General features: G+C 41.8%; 1 protein-coding gene across 4 annotated transcripts; it reads left to right on the plus strand.

The window, feature by feature from the left end:
* The first annotated feature begins 4,005 nt into the window (after positions 1 to 4,005).
* rab3gap2 (RAB3 GTPase activating protein subunit 2 (non-catalytic)) lies at positions 4,006 to 20,229 on the plus strand. Of its 4 annotated transcripts, none has more exons than XM_067614252.1 (35): positions 4,006 to 4,417; positions 5,720 to 5,811; positions 6,463 to 6,580; positions 6,685 to 6,766; positions 7,078 to 7,125; positions 7,272 to 7,347; positions 7,507 to 7,608; positions 7,774 to 7,873; positions 8,393 to 8,491; positions 8,848 to 8,996; positions 9,177 to 9,256; positions 9,772 to 9,864; positions 9,976 to 10,115; positions 10,599 to 10,794; positions 10,946 to 11,089; positions 11,640 to 11,722; positions 11,817 to 11,881; positions 11,974 to 12,064; positions 12,324 to 12,445; positions 12,649 to 12,862; positions 13,090 to 13,187; positions 13,399 to 13,507; positions 13,663 to 13,823; positions 14,804 to 14,978; positions 15,163 to 15,342; positions 15,544 to 15,650; positions 15,847 to 15,913; positions 16,124 to 16,194; positions 16,287 to 16,322; positions 16,434 to 16,562; positions 17,295 to 17,510; positions 17,935 to 18,024; positions 18,158 to 18,382; positions 18,555 to 18,719; positions 19,257 to 20,229. In XM_067614252.1, the coding sequence occupies exons 1-35, from the start codon at positions 4,309 to 4,311 to the stop codon at positions 19,407 to 19,409; spliced, it is 4,185 nt and encodes a 1,394-aa protein (XP_067470353.1). In that variant the 5' UTR covers positions 4,006 to 4,308; the 3' UTR covers positions 19,410 to 20,229. The 4 variants fall into 4 exon arrangements, with proteins under 4 accessions (XP_067470353.1, XP_067470355.1, XP_067470354.1 ...); XM_067614254.1 differs by having other exon boundaries at positions 16,434 to 16,508; XM_067614253.1 differs by having other exon boundaries at positions 5,723 to 5,811.
* The last annotated feature ends 23 nt before the right edge of the window (positions 20,230 to 20,252 follow it).

A 20,252-nucleotide genomic window follows, 5' to 3' on the forward strand; every position in this document is an offset into this window, starting at 1 on the left:
GAGGATAACTACATGTACTGCCCCTTTTCAGGGACTTATTAGAAAGCTTTATTTCATGATTCATAAATATTTCATTTGACCACTAGCAAAATTATATTCCTTTGAAAGTTTTAATGACCTGCAAAATGTGTCTGAAATAACATCTAAGTGTGCAGCCACAGAAAGTTGGTCAAGTCACAGCTTTGTGACATTGTGACCTTTGAGTCATAGAGTGCCAGCTCTGTAAGGCACATTTCACATTATGTTTGTTTTGCAAGGATTAGATCCATGACTAGCAAGAGGAGCAAGCCATACACTACATGTCAAACACAGTGCAAGTGTGGACATGGGGGAATATGAAGCTAGTCTCATTTTCAAAAAGACATTACAGTGTGAATGCCCTCAGCATTGAAATAATTGCAATTTGAGAGATGCCTCAGGACAGTGAAAATTGGCATTTGGTCTTTGACTAGTCTCAGTTATTCTCTGTTATGGGAATCAAAGGGGTGATTCAGAGCCAATGTTGTCTGTTAGTCAGCTCAAAAAGGGAGCTACAGTATAGATACTTGTTTCTTGGTTGTGTATGCCTTCATGCTCATTTTGCAATAACCACAGGTAAAGAAGGATCATAGTGTCTCGTGTCTTCAGTTTCACAGCACTTAGACTTCACACATTTTACCACAAGGTCAGCAGTGATGATTTTGTATGGTTGGAGAATTTTAAGACAGAGATTCAATGAGGATCAGAGATCGGGAGATGTTTGTTCTACTGAGATAATATAGCCTCCTTCCAGTTTGTTGACTTCTACCCTACTGATAGGATCTGGAAGCTTGCACCAAAACCACACTATGAGCTGAAGCAGAAACATAAACTGGCTGCATGTTGTTATTGGACACCTAGAGACTTCCACTGCAATGCTCAGAGAACAGTTTTTATTTCTCATAAAAGAGTTAACACATGACTGTTTGACCTTTGGATCTACTTGGATTTACTGTCTTAACTGTCTTAAAGCTATTCATAAGGTTATATAGAAGTAGGTTTCATACATTATCAACTTAAAACATTCACATCTGGATATGCTGACTGCAACATATAAAAATCACATTTCTATAAGAGACATAAATAAAAGTCGGTCATACACAGAAGTAGGAATTTTTGCACTCAAGGTTCTCAGTTTCAAAGACATCATGAAGCTAAGTTTAGTGATGTTCCCTAGAGACCATGATTTAGTATTATGGTATGCAGTTAGTGCATCCTATCCAGCTGGACTTTTAATTTTCAACTATTTGTATGAAATTGTAGGATGAATCAACCACATTTACATGTAAGAATACTAAAAGACTATGACATCCACTAGATGTTAAAAGCCAAGTGGAAAATGAACCCTTGGTGTGATGAGCTGCTGAAATTTTACACAGATATGTTGAATGACATAGCACAGCCGGCCACCATGGGCCAAAGCTAACACATTATCTTGCCATTTGATGCAAGAAGAGTCAAAAATATCTTTGACGTTTTTAAAAAATATTTTGTTTATATGATGCAGGACTTATCCCACCCAAACCTCTAATCTCTTCCTTCTGTAAGTTTAATAGAAGAAGCCTAATATTGAAATCCCAGAGACCTGTAGGGTTTATAGACTGCATGGGTTTGTGTCTGTGTACTATTCATTTCGAGAGTCAGATTATGCAAGAAGTCCTGAAACCAGCCTTGGTCTTTCACACTGCAGTACTTCCTTCAAAGTTTGTGTTTCCCAGATGTAGAGTGTGCTTGTGAAGAGATTACAGCAAGGTAGCGTTCAAGACTGGTTGGCAAACACACTTAAAATCCGACCAGATTGTTCTAACACAGGTCACCATTCTTTACCAAATTCCCTGATGTAATGTTACATAAAAGGCACATTCTTTTCATCTCTTCTTCGTCTTCTTTTCTTCTGTCTGATCATTTCAAATATACTAGAATTTTTAGTGGTATTATATGACGTTGTCCATCATGCAGTCACTTACTAAAGTGGCTATCAAGAAGAGTATCTTCGTATGAAAACCTGTAACACAAAACAATCCTCAAAGCGCTCAAGGTCTTTTAACAGTGACTAACACTCAGAGTGTATGAATAAATCAATGCCATCCCCCTTCGTGCATCAACAACACCTCCATCCTGGGACATAGTGATGCCAGCTCACTTCCTTGTCAACAAAGGAAGAGGGGGAACCAGATGGAGAGTTGTTTCTGTGGCCTGTAAAACACCCGACGCAACAACCGCTCAATACGCAAAGGCCCAGGACGGGGAAATGTGACTGAGACGGGCCCAAGGACCTCACTGACACCCAATTATTTCCTGAGTTTCTGTGTCCGGCCTTCCGGACCGGAAACTTTTGGGCACCCCCCAGAGGTGTGTTGCACTGTACTGTGTATTCATGTGTGTGCATGCGTGTGTGTGGGGCGAGGTGGGATTGTTAGTGACGATGCGGGAAGTACATTGGCAAAATGCCCATTGCTTTTTAAAGAGCATGTAGGAAAGGATGGGGAAGAAATACACTGGGCAGAGTTGAACAATGCCAGCTGGTTGTATTGACCAAGGGTATTATGTTCACAGAGGAAAGAAAGTAGTAACCTTGACCTTTGACCTCACAAGACCCCACCAATATAATAAGAATCACAAAATACTTGGGAGCATTTGCACTGAATATTTTATGTCATAAAGAAATGGACTGTAATGTACCACTTGTGTAGGGCAACATACTTTTTTTTAATGTAGCCAGTTAGCCAGTAAGTAGAATCATGTACATTTCTTTGTCTGTTTTGTTGAATAGTGGTGTATATTTTAGTTTTTGCTGAGGATAACTGGTGTTACACCCAGATATTTCCAGCACCTACAGTACCATAGGATAGAGTTTTCAGCCACTGTGTCTAAAACACTAGTGGTTTTGATGTTAGTCTGTAGAATTACAAAGCACTGGCCTTTTTGCTGAAGCTGCTATTTTCCGTTGATGTTCAACAGTCATAGAATGAGAGCATTGAAGAGGAGGATGAGCTACCAATTTCTCACAGACAGTAAAGACCAGAAAAGCAACCATGAGACTCATAACACTCTTATGAGCAAACTGAAGGAGAAACACACTCTAGTAATGTATTGACATATCTGACTTGCTATACACGGTGTAATTGTGTAATGAGTGCATGAAATTAATTATCTCAGTTGTTATTAAAAAAAAATGTCATCCTAACATTAACCTACTGCCCTCATATAGTATGATGTAGCTTGTCATATAGCAACACACAAGTATTGCATTTAATCAAGTATTTTTAAAGGACCAATGAGTAGAATTTAGTGGCATCTAGCGGAGCAGACTTGGTAGAAATGATATATAACTCATGTGTTTGTTTTAATTACTGTATAATCACCTGAAAATAAGAATCATTGTGTTTTCGTTACCTTAGAATGAGCCCTTTATATATACATAGGGAGCGGGTCCTCTTCCACAGAGGCCACCATGCTGCAGCAAGACAGCAACTAGAATATATAAATGCACCTTTAATATCAGTGACATTGGGTTTAGCTGCCTTGCCAGCATGGTTTTCCACAGACCACTGTATGCAATTGAAGAACAATGCACAATCTACAATTAAAAATATATACCATAATGATTGATGTTATGAGTACAGCACTGTAAAGTCGAGCATTGGAAAAAAAGCATGGCTGAAGAGGAGTCACCACTGGCCACTCAAACATACATCTACCGCCCTCTGCTGAACAAACCATAACCACACACTTCTGCAAATACCAGTAAATTATACTGTAAATTATACTTTAAATTATACAGTCAATCGTACAGTAAATTATACTTCAAATTGCACAGAAAATTAAACTGTAAATTATACAGTAAATGATACAGAAAATTATTTCATTTATATTGATAATTTCAGTTACACACTAAACATTTTATTTTGGCAAATCTTTTGAGTCCTCCTTTGTAAATATCTTACTCCGCTTTTATTTTGAAAAGATGGACTCTCTAACCCGGAAGTACATCAGTGTTATTATGCTAGCGATGTGTCATCAACAACACATCAGTACAAGGGTGGGAACTGCAAATATAAGGAAAAATAAGAGTACCAGGCACTTGTTAATGTTTCTTTAGGGGACCGTTTTAAACTAGTAAGACATCCTGGTTTTGTTAGCAGGCTGTCATTAATGTTAACACGATAGCAGGACTCGCAAACGGACTCAAACTGCTAAGCTACGTTGATCTTTTACAGCTGGACTGTTAGCAAGCAGGCTAACTGGCTGATTCCCTGTCTGCTGGGGTCCTGACGGGACGGGAGAGAGATGTCCTGCAGCTTATTGGAGTTTTGTCGGCTCCAAGAGCTCAAAACGGTCAGGGACTACTTGTTCCAGAGCCAGAAAACCAAACCAGTGGAGGAGAAGAATCAAGCAGGTAATAAACAAAGTAGCTAGACCGGTCATATGCATTTCTGTGGAGAGTTACAACAAGTCTTCTCACTTCTCCACAGTCCAGTTAGCTACCTGTGGATGTTGCTGCTCATAGCTCTAGTCAAACAAAGTTACAGCTATCTAAGTTAAAGGCTAAAACGTGTACGTATAGCTAAATAACGTAGTTGCCGTAGTTAGCAAGACTGTAGAGAGATGGGAACAGACATATTTGATCACATGTTAACGTTAGAGAAATTAAATAATCATGAGTTACATCATGTAAGTTAACCATCCTCCTAGTGTGCATCAGTTTTTCATGTAACTCTTGAGTGTGGTACAAAATAAACTCTTGCACATCTGAGACGTACCTAAATGCGTCTTGCATAATTCCACTAATAATAACGGTTTCAGGTGGCCTGGCTGTAGAAATAAAGATACAGTATAGTATGGTAAGGCTTTGTAAAGTGAAGGATGAATGGAGCTTCATCTGTGCTCTGCAATACCGTCAGAGCACTGAAATGGGAGGAGATCTGTCTGCCCTTTTTGCTATGAGTCATCCCACATGAGGCACCTGAATACATCACTGCAGGATGCTCAACAAGAAAAGAACATAGACACTAAAAGGGCACAGGCCCTTGTTACACTCGAGCAACACACACATGCACGTCTCCATTAACTGTTGAAGAAATAGATGATGATGTGTGTCATCACCGCAGCCTTTTAGCACATTGACAATGGTCCCCACACACACTGCACTAACGCACAATGTATTATAGATGTCCATGGCAACAGGATTTCATCTTGGATTATGCTACTCGTTCTGTCACATTGTCTTCCTCCCTCTCTTGAATATTTTTAGGTTATCTGCCTGTAGCTCAACCTGTGCCCGCCCTTCCCCTCTTGTTCTCTCTGGTTTAGTCTTTTTCTGGTTGGGTAGAATGACGTTTGCATTTCTTTGATCTGTTGATATTTTGAGCACTTCCATTAACCCAGTTGCTTGCCAGAGTTTCACCTGTAATTTCACATCCCTCCTCTTGGAACTGAAAGATATTCGCTGTGTGTTGGCCTTTAGAAATGGATAAACAACCTGTCTGTAAGTGCCTGGTCATATGAATAGAAAGACTTTACCTATAATTTGTTCAAAAATTGTAGTGATTTGATCTTTAAGACTTGAGAAAAAGGAGCTCAAACACTCAGGAGGGTTAAACCTATGCATAAGCTGCTCTGTCAGCATGACTTCTCAAAGTATAACCAATTTTTAATGAGATGTCTCTGCATGTTCTCTGTATCTTTTACCCATCCGCAGCAGAAAATGAGCTGTCTTGGGACACGTCTGACTGGGAGGCAGCATGGGATAGCGGTGATGGAAAAGAGGAGGAAGCCACTTCTGCAACAACGGTCTGTCCTTCTTTTGTATTTCATTATGTATTCTCATATTCTCATTTTTTCCATACAATATTAAGCAACAGGTGTCCTGTGGTTTTACAAAACGGCCTCAGTTGCTTGCATAGGACAGGATAAATTATATTTAAATAATAAATATATTCATTTTATGATCAATTATCCCATATTGTAGCATTTGTTTAAACCACTGGATGCAATTGAATTGTTAGTTGATGTTGGAGAAAGTCACAAACAGAGAATATACTTGTGGTTTAGTGACAAAACACTCGCCCACCTCCACAGAGAATGGCAGCAGGAACTTTGGCTTGGTTTTGTGTTGGTTGGTGGGAAGCCAGTGAGGGTTCGCATGTTTGTTGCTGCTGTATTTTTGTTCTTGTTTGTTGGGCTGCACAGAGGAGTTTTGGATCTAGGGTTAAGGTTCAGTTTTATCCAGAGCACATGGGAATTGGACATTCTAAATTTGTGAAAGACTGGGGGGAAATATTCCCCCAAATAAATGAACAAAAACATTGTCCAGGGCTGTTCACGTTTGCTCATATTTGATATTGAACTCAAGGTGCTGTATGGCTATTACTCGCATCATTTGCAGATAAAAAGTAAAAGAGTAAAGATCCCTCTCCACTGACTTTCCTCTTCGCTCTGCAGGTGGAGGAGGAGACCACGGGGCAGAGTGAACCGTGGCTGCAGGATTGCATTGTGTCCCTGTCGCCCTGCTCTGACCTGCTAGTGGTTGCCCGTGAACAGAAGGCCGTCTTTCTCTCAGGTCAGATACTCTCACACACACAAACACACACACACACACACACACTCCTCTCTAAATAAACAGAGGAGTTGTGTATTGCTGTTAATGTTTCTTGATTCCTACAGCTAAGTGGCGTACGGATGACAGTGGCAGAGAGGAGATGACCTTGGCTGTGTCTTGGACTGGAAGCCTCAGCAGTGATGAAGGGTGAGAGTAAATCAGATTAATATGAGAAGGAATAACAATGCTAAAAAGGCAACAAAAGAAACGATATTAGGACACATAATTAAGGAAGGTGATGCTGTATTGGAAGACAAAAGAAACTTTGAGGCAGGAATGGAAATAAACCTCAGGATGGAAAAGAAGATGAAGAGGAGTCATATTGAAAAGGGATAGTTGTTCAACAGCAGATAAAACAAATAGAGCACGAGATGAGCGTTATGTTCTTGAGAGACAGAGCTGCAAAGTGAATTCTGACAGATTCTGCATCCTACTCTGTGTATATTTTCTCTCCGCAGAGAGTGTGTGAGCAGTGCCATCTGTATACCCCTGGCAAGCCAGAAAAGGTAAGAGTTACCAGTGTGGGTGACTGAGAAAACACCTGCAGAATGGCAAAATGCCTGTGTGTATGTATACATGTGACAAGAGCTGGTTTTAACAGTGTATATATGTGTTTGTGTGTGTGTGTGTGTTTGTGTGTGTGTGTGTGTAGGAGCTCCACAGGACGGCCTGACTGGACATGCGTCGTAGTGGGTTTCACTTCTGGCTATGTGCGCTTCTACACAGAGGTACCTTATCAATGTACAGCAGTACAACCTCATCACTATTTTTCATGTACTGCAGTGCTGTTGTAGTCTGTGCTACAAACGACTTGTTCAGATAGTCAGCAGTGAAAAAATGAAAACCAGTCTTTAAATATTAAGGAATGACATGTGGTTCCTTGTCAGAATGGGGTTCTGCTCCTGGCCCAGCTGCTGCATGAGGACCCTGTGTTGAGACTCAAGTGTCGCACATATGAGATCCCTCGTCATCCTGGAGTAACCGAGCAGGTAGTACATACTCTGGCCGTTGCTGTCACACCTGTGGAAATTCTGTTCAAGTTCTTTTATTGGGAACACATATCTGTGGTTAAATCTCACAAGCTTTATCCTGAGCTATCAAGTTTATCCTGCGGTCTTCTTCAGCACATGTATAACTGATTTGTTTGATTACAGCATGAGGAGTTGAGTATCCTGTATCCTGCTGCGCTGGTCACCATCGATGGCTTCAGCCTCTTTCAGTCTCTGCGTGCCTGCAGGAACCAGGTGGCAAGAGGTACTGCTACTTGTGTGTGTGTGAGAGTGTGTGTGTGCATCTGTCAGGGTGTATTTTCATGTAAATGCTTGTGCGTGTTCATTATAGTGCGAGAGTTAGAGGGTTCTATTATTAAATGTTACAGTATGTTAACAAAAGATGTTTTCTTCACTTGCTGGCTGGGTGGATAGAGTTTGCCACAAAGCATTCAGGTACAAAGGAGACATACACATACTTACATGTGTAAGCACACCCTTATAGTCTTTAGAGGATTAGTCAAGCTTTGGCGGGGTTTCACTGAGTATCTGTGTATTAGTGCTGTGTGTGTGTGTGTGTGTGTGTGTGTGCCTACCGTATGCATGAATATGTTTTAATGCAATCCTTGATACTGTTAAAGGGCAGTACAACAGTTTTAAATGTAGCTAAATGCAAGGCAGGTCTACTAACCAAAAGCCACCAGTAGATAATGAAATCCCTTTTTTTCATTGAAGTTGTTGCTTCTCATGTCATCAACTGCTCTTTCCATCCTTGTCCGTCCAGCTGCAGCAGCAGGTAGTGATGTCATCCAGCCTCCTCCCCTGGCCTATAAGAAGTGGGGTCTGCAGGACATGGACACCATCGTGGACCACAGTAGTGTGGGTAAGAGTGTTTATGAAATACTATTAGATTTTTGTTTAGTGACAGAGCCTGGAGGTAATTCTGAATTATTACTGCATTACAGCATTTTTCATCACAGATATGAATCACTGAAAAAATTCTCACAATATTTAGACAAAAAAACTTATTGGAGAACGAGCAAACCAGATGTGTTCTTTATTATGAATAAGAAGAAAAGAATGAAAGTCCTATCCAGTGGAGTGGATGCTGGGAGGAAATTCCTTCGTTTAAAATAAATCAAATGAATAATTAATTTTCAAAGGAAAGATTCAGTTCAGTAAAACATATCATTTTCTTTCTGCTCATTCCTGTTCTCACTCAATCTCTCCTTCTGTTAGGTATCATGACGCTGTCTGTGTTCGATCAGATGAAGAATGCCTCTATCCTGGGGGGGTTTAATGCTTCAGTCAAGGGCAGCCCTCCCGCCATGAGCCAGTACATCACTGTGGGAGGTGGACCGTACACAGGCTTTTACTATGCTGTAGAGGTGAGAGGTGACAATCAGCCTTTAAATATGTTAATCTGCAGAGAAATACACTATGTACCGAAACAAACAGTGCAAATGATCTGCAAGGGGCCACAGAAAACATGAGTGTGTGGGGAAAAAATGCATTTTTGAGACTTTGATGAATAAATGTGGCTTTTATCTGTGTCTCTCTGTCCTCAGGGAAGCTCCCAGCCTCTTCTCTCTCACGTGGCTATGGCTGTGGCCAGTAAACTGACCTCAGCCCTCTTCAGCGCTGCCAGGTGCGGTAGTGTGTGTGTGTATGTGTGTGTAAAACTGTGCTTCCATGTGTGCATCTGCAGAATGAACACTTTCTGAAAGCAATTAAGAGCTTCATTAGACAAAAAAACACGTGAATGAGTAATAATACCAGTGGAGCAGGACAACACTAACAACCACAGCTCAGTTTGTGTCCTGGATTGTTAAAACAACAAACAAGGTTGTCCAGTGTTTGTGCCTGTGTGTGTGTGCTCTTAATTCCTGTCAGACACACACACACACACTTAGGGACTGAATTCTGCACTGTTGACAATCCTCTACAGCTGTAACAGCACAAGGCAGCCCAATCAATACTCTGAATTGTTGCCTGTTCTCTGCTAAATGCTTAATCCATACTGGAGCGTATTTTGCTTTTATCTTCCCTTGAGTCTCCTTTCACTCTCTACTGTATGTCTTCTCTCACCCTCCTCTTTCTTTTTACATGGATTAATCATTTTATTTGTCTCTTACTCTCCGTCTCTCACTTTCTTCCTCTCAGTGGATGGTTAGGTTGGAACAAGAACAAGAATGAAGAGGAGGCTGTCCAGAAACAGAAGCCCAAGGTGGAGGCTGCAACACCCTTAGGAGTCAGGTACCAGTCATGATATCTCAACTAATATGAAGCAGCAGTTCTCTTTGTGCTCAATTGATGCTGGCAATATGAAGCTTGTCCTTTCTCTTGAACCTGACCTCTGTCTTCCAGATTTGGTCTCCCAGACTCTCGTCGCCATGGCGAGTCCATCTGTCTGTCCCCCTGCAACACGCTGGCTGGAGTGACGGATGACTTTGGTCGAGTCACACTGCTGGACTTGGCCAGGGGCATTGCCATCCGCATGTGGAAAGGTGAGGAGGAAGATGAGAGAGATGAACAAGGAATAAAGCTTGATTTATACTTCTGTGTTAAGGGGTCGCATCATACCTACGACACCAATTTGCAAATGAGTAAATAATAAAGAGGTTTTGTACAGGATCTTTGTAAAGGATTGAATAGATAAAGAAAGGAGTGGTGCTAAGGAGGTAGAGCTTTTATTTCCCTCTCATATCTTCTCTTTCTGTTGTGTCTATTCAGATTTATGTGACCTCGGCTCACATGACAATGATCGAATACAGAAATAACTTTGTGTTAAAAGTGAAACATTTAAGTATTCATGAGGTCCAAAAGCACAAAACATTGAACTTAGCATGCTTGGCACGCTGTCTATTAAAAATGTATAGCCTTGGTTCCTTCTTGAAAATCAGTTGTGATGTCAAATCATGCAATCAGCCAAAAAGTTGTTTTGTGCATCTCTGTCATGTAAAGATAACTATTCATTTATTAAACTTCAGGTTACAGAGATGCCCAGCTGGGTTGGCTGCAGGTTCCAGAGGAGCGGGGGGATCGGGAGCACTCCCCCTCTGTTTCCCTCCCCAGACGGCATGCTCTGTTCCTGGTGATCTATGCCCCTCGCAGGGGAATCCTGGAGGTGTGGGGGATGCAGCAGGGGCCTCGAGTTGGAGCCTTTACTGTGGGGAAACACTGCAGGTATACACAATGCACTCTCATAATCACTCTCATTCACTTTCTCTCACTATTAGAGATGCTTCGCATTAAAAACAAAACAGAAGAGTCAGACACTCAAGGACAAACAAACTAGGGAGTAGCTCACAGTGAAGTTTACAATCCTGTCTTCCAGGTTGCTGTATGCCGGCTACCGTCTTATGGGGGTGAACAGTGTGACAAGTCAGGGCTGGAAGCTTCACACCCAGCAGGTGTGTCTGCTGGATCCCATCACAGGAGCACTGAGGACAGTGAACATCCCCTTCCACCTGGCTCTCAGGTTGGCACACAGAGAAGAACACACATACATTAACCTTAAAGACACTGTAGGTCAGCTGTTTGTCATGCAGGCATTTTTAACACTGTGGTTAGAGTTTTTCTGTAGGACTGCTTGCAGACTTGGGGTGTGGATACATTTTATTCTGAGAATATTTCACAACCCATCTAAGTATTTGTCATTGTATGCAGGAACAGCAGTTCTCTATTGTGTCGAGACTATTTCTCCACCCTACATATTCCATATGTATTCCATAGTCCATATATGTAAGTAACTTAAACAAACTTCCTTTTTCAGCAAAGAAATAGACACTATTTAACTGGATCCATGAAGAACCTCCTACTGTAACACAATGGTGTAGAGACATTTTGGAGTTTTTCCAAGGGAAAGGCTCAGTGCCAAAATGAAAAGAAATGACAGTAGTCATTTTAACTCCGGTATTGGGCTGGCCTCCAGTCCACAAGCTGTTAAAGATGTCCTTTTAATGCCCTTCTACTGCTACCAATCCATCCAAACCTCATCTCACTGTGTCCTCTGTGTTCACCCCCATCAGTGACAAGAAGAGCGAGCGAGCCAAAGACATGCATCTGTTAAAGAGACTGACTGCTATACTAAAGAGCAGAGAGGTGGAGCCTGGTAAGAAATACAAGATGTATAGATAGAAGTATGAGATTTAGAGAGAGTTTGGCTTTTTTGTTCCTCTGTGTGTTTATTTATCTTTTCTTTTCAGATATTTTGGAGAGCGAAGCCAAAAGCGTGCTGCTAGATATCAAACACCCTGCCATTAAGAAGCAGGTATGATCAGAGATGAATATAAATGCCCGAACTCACTATTAGACAGCAGTGACAGGCAAATTTCTAAGTGTGATCTTTGCTTTTACCTTTAGGCTTTGGAGTCTCTGCTGGCAAACAAGAATGCCCCTGTGTCTTGTCTCACTAACATCACATCCGCCTTATATGACTCTCTGAAGCAACAAGGTATAGTATAGATTCATCTGTGAGAGACATTTTTTTTCTGTGATATTAAAATCTGGTTAACTGAAGTGTGTTATATGTGTATTTTCAAAAGGACAAAATAATCTGTGTTACAGATTACTGTCATTTTTGCAATGAATTTGTTATTCGTTGTTCAGCCAAATACCTACAATGTAAGGTAAAAGTCATTTAGATGAAAGTTTTTGTGTAGACGTCATGCATATTTGATGCTTTTCTCTTCATGATGTGCTCTTCATCACAGACCCTGAGGGAGTGGGTTCAGTGTTAGTGCAGCTCTGCTCTTCACAGCTGAAACTGCTGCAGCTCTACACTGACATCCAGAACCTGCACTCTGCTGCAGACACAGAGGACTCCTCCGAAGCTGTGAGAAGACACACACACACACACACACACACACACACACACACACACACACAAAATCCTTCTTGCTCACATAAATCTTTGCAACAGAAATAGTGCTTATGTAGACTAGGTTAAGGTTTGGTTAAGGTGTTTTTGCTTGGTGGTCACCATAAACAATATTATTAATTATCCCTCATAATTCCACTATAATATCCCCCCCCCAGCTGGACTCTCTTGAGGGCATAGAGGATGAATTGTCCCGCGTGGGCCCCACCTTGCAACGCTATGCCCAGCTCACCTCCAGACCCAGCGTTTCATTTGCCCAAGACTCACCAGACTCACCCCTGCCCGCCAAAGCCTTCCTCTCCCAGATGGAGTACAATGAGGAGGGGCAGTTAAGTGTTATCCGCGGGTCTGAAACTGAGTGGAACAAGCTTGGTAAGGCAACACAAGTTTGACCCACTTATACTAGAATAATAGATATTTGTAAATGTCAGCATGGCACTGTCAAGTATAAAGAAATCTCTTTTGACAGCGACATGTTTGGTGTTTATCTCACAGCAGACATTTAACTTAGTAGAACTTGTGTAGAACGCAGTGTGTGCGGGACAATGTTGCCGGTCTGTGATAATGACTGAGGGTTTGCTCTTGTGTGTTCTGTGTAGGGAACTTTCTATTTTGGGGTTGTCTCTCTGGAAAAAGCCCACTACATAAAGTCTGTGACACACTACAGCAGGCTGGCATCAGTCCACAGCAGCTACTGGTAAGGTGGAGGAAAAGACTGATGGAGGGAATGAGTTATGATTGTTATATTGTGTTAGATAACTAGATGAGCATATTAATGAAATGTTATTATTGTTACTATCCCATAATCCATATCCCTTCTGTTGTTGTTTTCATAGCAATGTTTTTTTCTTGACTTTAACATTTCATTTTGAATCTTGTCTTCTCTTGCTTCCCTCTCTTTCTGTCAGTCTCTGTTGCTAAGCGTGTGGTTGCAAAGGGAGAAGGAGGTGCTACAGAAACCAGAGGAAAGTGTTAAAAACCTTCACACACTACTCATCACCCTCAGCAACATGAAAGGTGTGTATTCTTGTACAGTGTGTGAAGCTTGGTTCACATGTGTGTCTCTTAAAGGGACAGCAAAGGATACCTCACATCTTGGCTTGGTTTCAGATACATTTTATTAGTGAAAAAGTATGATGGGAAGATAAAATCACTCCTTCTCCTTTCATCAGGTGCAGTTGACGAGTCATGGGACACCCAGTCTATCTCCCCCTGGTGGCAGCAGGTCCGCTGTACATGCATCCAGTCGCAGAATGCTGCCGCCGCTCTGCTGGCTGCCTTTGTTGCTCATCGTGCTGCTAAAGCGAGCATCACCAGCCGGGCTGACAGCAAGGTAGAGAATTCTCACGTGCACACACACTGGTGCACTCATTGGGCAGTGCCATTAAAAAGCACAATAGGGAATTAATGGAGAACAAGAATCGTTTAATACAGGAGGTCAGTTTTGGTGATGTCACAGCTGGAAAAACAAATATTTATTCCACAAAAATTGTTCAATTTCACCCATAGTCACTTTGTTTCCAGAGCACCACACCCACCTCTACTGAAACAGGCAGTTTTGGGGCCGTTAACATAACTTTCTGGCCGCAGCCCCTCCCTTGACATACCATGGGTGCTTAATGATGCTTCTTCCATCCTCACTCCTCTGTCCCCCAGCCCTTTAAATGCATCTCAGAGGAGAGTAAGAGTGAGGAAGCTCTCAGTGGGGCTTTGAAGGAGGAACTACAGGTGTATCCTATGTTGGCATTTTCACTAGCTGGTCAGCTGATCTGAGGGACAGTAAAATGAACAGTCGGACTGTTGTGGAAACAGCTTTACTGTATGAAAATATTACACGTGTAGAATCTGAATCATGAAAACATTTTCTTTTTCTTTCCCTTTCCAAGTGCATCTTTGCTCGTTCAGGAAGAATATACATTTTTACAGTCAGTAAAGTTATTACTAGTTATTATTAGTCCCATAATGTCATCCTGAGCCTGAAAAGGACGTCAGACTTACAGTACCTGTGCTCTTTCACAAACTAATTTGGCTATAAATTGTATTTTTATCAGTAATAATCATGCTTTTCTGTTTGTGTTATTTTTGTCAGTCACATTGTGTGATGGTCTAATGCCATAATAAATCTATAATCAGTATTGGAGCAGTAGTTATTGGACGGCAGGTGTTTTTCTTTGTAACTATCACTTTATTATTTCTACACATGTGATATATTTTTTTTAACATGTATTGCTAGTTGACTAAACCTGTACTGGGCATATCCTCAACCACACACTCACTGGCTTTGCCACTTGTCTATGTGTTTGTGTGTGACAGTTGCAGTCGGAGTGGGAGGCGGTGTCTCTGGAGCTGGAGCAGTGGGTGGTGTGTGTTCGCCAGCTGGAGGACGTGCTGGTGCTGCAGACACTGCTGTTGGTGCCTCCACCCCAGGGATCAGCAGGGGGCGCTGCAGCACAGTGCTCAATCAAAATACTGCTGGAGGGAGGCACAGGTAAGCTGGAGAGAGGAATATCTTACGTTCTTATTAGTTTGTCTGTCTTGCTTTCTTTATTTTTTTATGTTTTTTTCCTTTTTCTGTTTTTTTTTCTTTTTGCAGTATTCATGTTCTGGTTGTGGCTACTTCAGACTCATACTCTCATGTTTTAATTGGATTCTTTTCTCATCTATCCTCCAAGGTGGCATTACCGACAATGTTTCCAAGTGGGTTTTCAGGCATAACTTGGCCCCTGAGCGACTGAAGGAAATTCTGCAAAAGAGAGAAGACAAAGAGGTAGATGACAAACAGGAGCAGAAGGCAGATGAAGAAGGAAAGGATGAGAAGGAGAAAAACCAAGAGGACCCAGACAGAACAGCAGGTCAGGACCTAGAAAGACTTCTGACATACATACAGTACAAGTCAAAAGTTTGGACGCACTTTTCCATTCCCTTGAATGAGAAAGTCTGTTCAAACTTTTGACTTGATATTAAAGGACACATTAACTGTCACGTTAGAGAACTTCACACTGTTTCATGAACCTTCTTTATACTTACTTAAACACTGTCCGCTGTTTTTCCAGAGCTGTTGCGGGCAGTGTGCCAGCGGTTCCCACACTCCCTCTCACCCGACTTGCTCTTAGCCCACTGCTGCTGGGAATATGTGGTGCAGTGGAACAAAGACCCAGAGGTGCATATACATACATACATATGCATAATGTAGTGCTATCAGCTTAGGTCTTACCTCCATTCGTTTAGTGTACAGTACATTATATTATCACTACTTGCTGCAACAAGCCAGTTTCCCAAGAGCTCAGAAACAAGGATGACAAAGAACCAATCACCTTTATTCTTAAATCCAGACTTGCACCTGCTTCTCTTCCTAGGTGGGTCGATACTTGTCCTGGGCTGTGGAACATTTGAAACTGGTCTCCAGTCCACATATCCAACTAGGTGAGAGGTTCACTGACTTGTTTTATACATGCATACTAATAATCGTCATGTGATCACAGCAACCTCTGCAAATAACGCGTGGGTTATTTGTCATCATATTCATGATAGTGTCAACTAAAGTCATTACTTTTGTGTTATTCAGATCATCTACAGGCTGTGTGTTAAAGTGACAGTGATGTGTGTATCATGAGACTTGAACTTTTCTCACAGGTATTTGTACAATGATGTGGAGTACGTTCATTGTCAAGCGTTTCTCAGCAGCAGCCTTCCTCATGGAGAAGGTTAGTCATGCATACAGTATACAGCAATGTCTGTGCATCTATTATTCTGCTGTTGAGTCTTTCAAAAATGTTTACACTCTTTTTTTTTTCAGGTGGGGAAAGCACCCAAAGATCGCTTATGTCGACGAGTAAGTGATTAATTCTTTTTATATGGATTTTGATAAGATGAATTCCAGTGTAAAGTATTGCAGTAAACGTATGACGTGGCATATTAAGGGTGTGTTTGTTATTGTGTGCAGGATGTAGGGATGGGAGACAAAGCCATGACATCATTCCTGGGCTGTTGTGCTCAGCTGCTGCAGATCCTCATGGAGGTGACTGGACTATTGGTTAACACTCAGTGCCCTTTGTATTTTACAAACTACTATGTAAGTAAGGAGATAACACAACAAAGCATGGAGAATGAGCAGCGGCCTGCATCAATCCAATACAAAGCATGGACAGTGAATGAAGCTAGCAGCTTCAACTCGATCTATGCTTTGTTTTTTCTTCCTTTTGGATTTGACATGGAGTAAGATACTGTATTATAAACAGCACCATGACGTTTTGCATTTAAATTGCAGCACCTTTGGGCTTGTGTAAGTTTTGAGGCTTTTTATTATGCATTAGGAGATTTATTGGCTTTATATTCATTTATTCTATATATTTAATAAGTCTTATGCCATCTGATAATATTTATAACAAATCTAATTTTAAATGAATCTCATTCAACATATAGTTCATAGTTAGCATGTTGGATATGTTGCTATTAATACAGTTCATGTATTAGTTTCTCAGCAGAATTTGTTTTTAAAAGTGCTCATGCTACTAGCTCCAGCTTCTACTACTTATGTACTGTCACTACTAATTACCACCATTTCACTGCTACCACCACTAGTATTACTACTGTCACTACTAATAAGCCATTTATTTGTGATTTAGGTCTTGATGTCCTGTTTAGTAAACTCTAACTCTTGAACACACTTGATAGGTGTTTGATTTCTCACCCAGCTGGCTAACTTCAGATGTGTGCATGTGGTGTATTTTAACTAAACTGTGAGTTGAGATTAGAATGTGAATCAACCTGCTCTCTCCTCACCATCTCTTCTGTTCCCTCCCAGGCCGACTCAGCGGTGGAGGAGATTCCTCTTCCGGAGCTGTCTGTGGAGGAGGCGTGGTGCGGAGCAGAGGGCCCCGCCTCTATAGCTGAACTGGCCCTGGAGCAGAAAGGTGTCCACTACCCCCTGGTCCAGCACCACTGCCTGTTAGCATCCCTGCTACACGCTGCTATGACCTTCGTCCTGAAGGTCAAACCGCTCAGTCTGTTCGACAGCAAGGTGAGGGGACGGAGTCATAGACACACAAATATCCATAGAGATCATTATAAAAGATTATTGCATTATGCACTGATTCTAGTGTTAGTATGGTGTTTTTGAAGTAGGTACACAATTTGAATTTTATCTTACCCTAAATTATTAAATATGTTTATGGTTTCCATCACACCTATTATTTGGACTTTTAAATGTTAATTTGGTTTGTCTTTTTTGTTGTTGTTTAAATGGCATACATCTTATGGAAACATCTACTTTATGTCTACAGGCCATTTTTGAATTGATTACTTACTTAAATATTACATACTTGACTCTTTTAGAGCTGCAGTTATTGAATTCATGTGGAAATAAATTTTGAAAATTAAAAACGGCAGTCTTCATCTATTTGTGCATCAACACGTTTTTAATTTTTGTATCTATGTTGTTCCAGGGCAAGAATGCTTTCTTCAGAGATCTGACGACCATTCAGCTGATGCCCAGTGGAGACACAGACCCAGGCCTGGTCTCACTACGACAAGAGGTGAGAAGTGGACTTTGATGTAGAGAAGGAAATCACTGCTTTTTTTGTCTCAACACCTCTCATCTTATTCCATCTCCTCATTCTTCATACCCTATTTCTCATCTCTGCTTCCCACATTCCTACTCTGCCTCAGTTCCTCCTGCGGGTGCTGACCGGCTGGGTGCAGGCTATAGATGATCCTTCCAGCACCGCCTCTGGGACCGGGTCCCCCCCATTACCCTCTAATGGCCCCAAGGCTGACTGGTGGCCCTCACTCTGTCTGGAGCTGGGCACGTTGCTGCAGGTCAATCCTGACATCCTGCGACGGCACCTCGTCTGCGAGCTCTACAACCAGGGCCTGGACCTACGAGCTGAGGAGGTCAGTAAAATAACTGAGCGCAGTTCAGAATGTTGCTGTGGCTCAAAGTCGAGAATGGCTCCAGAGCATGACAAAACATTTATTTTGCTCTGTGGCACACAGAAGCTAAAATGAAATGACTATATTGAATTTTGAACCTGACTAGTGCTCATTCTGTGTGGTTATGATCCAGGTGATGTTAGAAGTGGAAGACAAGGACGTGCTGGGCTCTCAGCTGCTGGTGCTGACTGGTCAGAGGCTGAGCTACTCACTGCTTCACAGCCAGAGCCAGACGCAGGCTGCCATGGAGCTGCTGGCCCGCCTGCCCCCCACCCTCTGCACATGGCTCAAGGCTATGGTGAGAAATGTCTCAATAGCTATTAGATGGATTTATGTTCCCCTCAGGATGAATTGTGATAGCTGTGTTGACACTCTCACTTTTCCATCTAGCGCCATCATCAGGTCTGTATATGAACTTGGCCAATACTTTGGTTTATGACCAGATTTTCCCATCACCTTCAGTTATACTTTGTGTTTGGTGTTAATAAGCAAATGTTATGATGCTAACATGCTAAACTAAGATGGTGAACATAGTAAACATTATACCTGCTAAACATCAGCATGTTAGCATGCTGACAGTAGCATTTAGTTCACAGCAGTCTCACAGAGCTGCTGGTGTTGAACTCTTGGTTTTGTTGAGTAATAAACCAGACAGGAAGAGGATACAAATGTCCCTTTAAGGGAAGTGCTAACCAGTTTTCTTTCTATTGAAAAATGGGTAATTCTGGGACCATTTTCTTTAAGTAAATTTTAATATCATTAAATCCAAGACTACAGTTTTACACTGACAGACCTGGCTGCCTGTTAAAAAAAAATATATGGAATATTGTTGCAGGACCCCAGCGAGCTGCGGTGCCCCCTGGTCCCCCTGCCCCAGACCAGCAGACTGGTCGGCCGCCTTATTGAAATGCTGCCGGAGAACCACGCCCAGTACAGTCTGGCTCTTCACCTTCTGGAGGCCGTGGAGGCCCTCACAACGGAGGACTGACCCTGAGAGGAAGAGGGGTGGGGGTGGAGATACCTGCAAAGGCATGACGACAGTGGGCAAATGGAGAAGTGATGAAGAAGAGGCAAGTGGTGCTGGGAGACTAAAAGGAAGCAGAGATGTGTTATATGGTCACCGCAGAAAGACCCTCCACCCACCCTCACACAAAAAACTAAACTGTTGACATTGTCCTGCCACTTCAGAATCTGGATCGTGGAGTCCGGAAGCGTACACACATATGCAGCACACGTGTCATGTCACAGAGGAGATTTTGTCTTTTGTTATTCAACTCATGTTAATATGATAAATTCATCCACACCACTTAATTGTAGAGGGCGATGATATATAGAGGGGAACTGATAGGCTTTTAACCTTTTTTTAATCCCTGATATTTTTGTGCATGTAACATAAATTATATTGAATACTTGTTATTGAAGAGCATTGTTAGGATACATTTATGAGATGGTTATTGAGGAATGGGGCATGTCTTTTCATTGTCATTTGTCAGTTTTTACTGTCTGACTCTCACCACCCCCCACCTGACTCACATTCAAACTGATTGACTTTCAAACCAGACGTCACTGTGTGGGTATCCTACCTGTGTGCCATTATCAACTTTCTGTTTGACATTTCTCCTTCCCTCTCATTGACAAGAGCGATGTATCATAAAGAAATATGGACCTTATTTTTTATTTATATATGCATTATGCATATATTTATATATGTACTAGCTGTGCCTGTACACCTCCTATTCTGTAGTCCCCCGTCCAGCTGCTTCCACTGGGCTAATCCAGTGCAGAATAAAGAGGTTTCCCAAACGCTTTCATGTTGTTCAGTGTTCTCTAT

This window comes from Thunnus thynnus, chromosome 16, assembly GCF_963924715.1.
Source record: "Thunnus thynnus chromosome 16, fThuThy2.1, whole genome shotgun sequence".
Classification (NCBI taxonomy): Eukaryota; Metazoa; Chordata; class Actinopteri; order Scombriformes; family Scombridae; genus Thunnus; species Thunnus thynnus.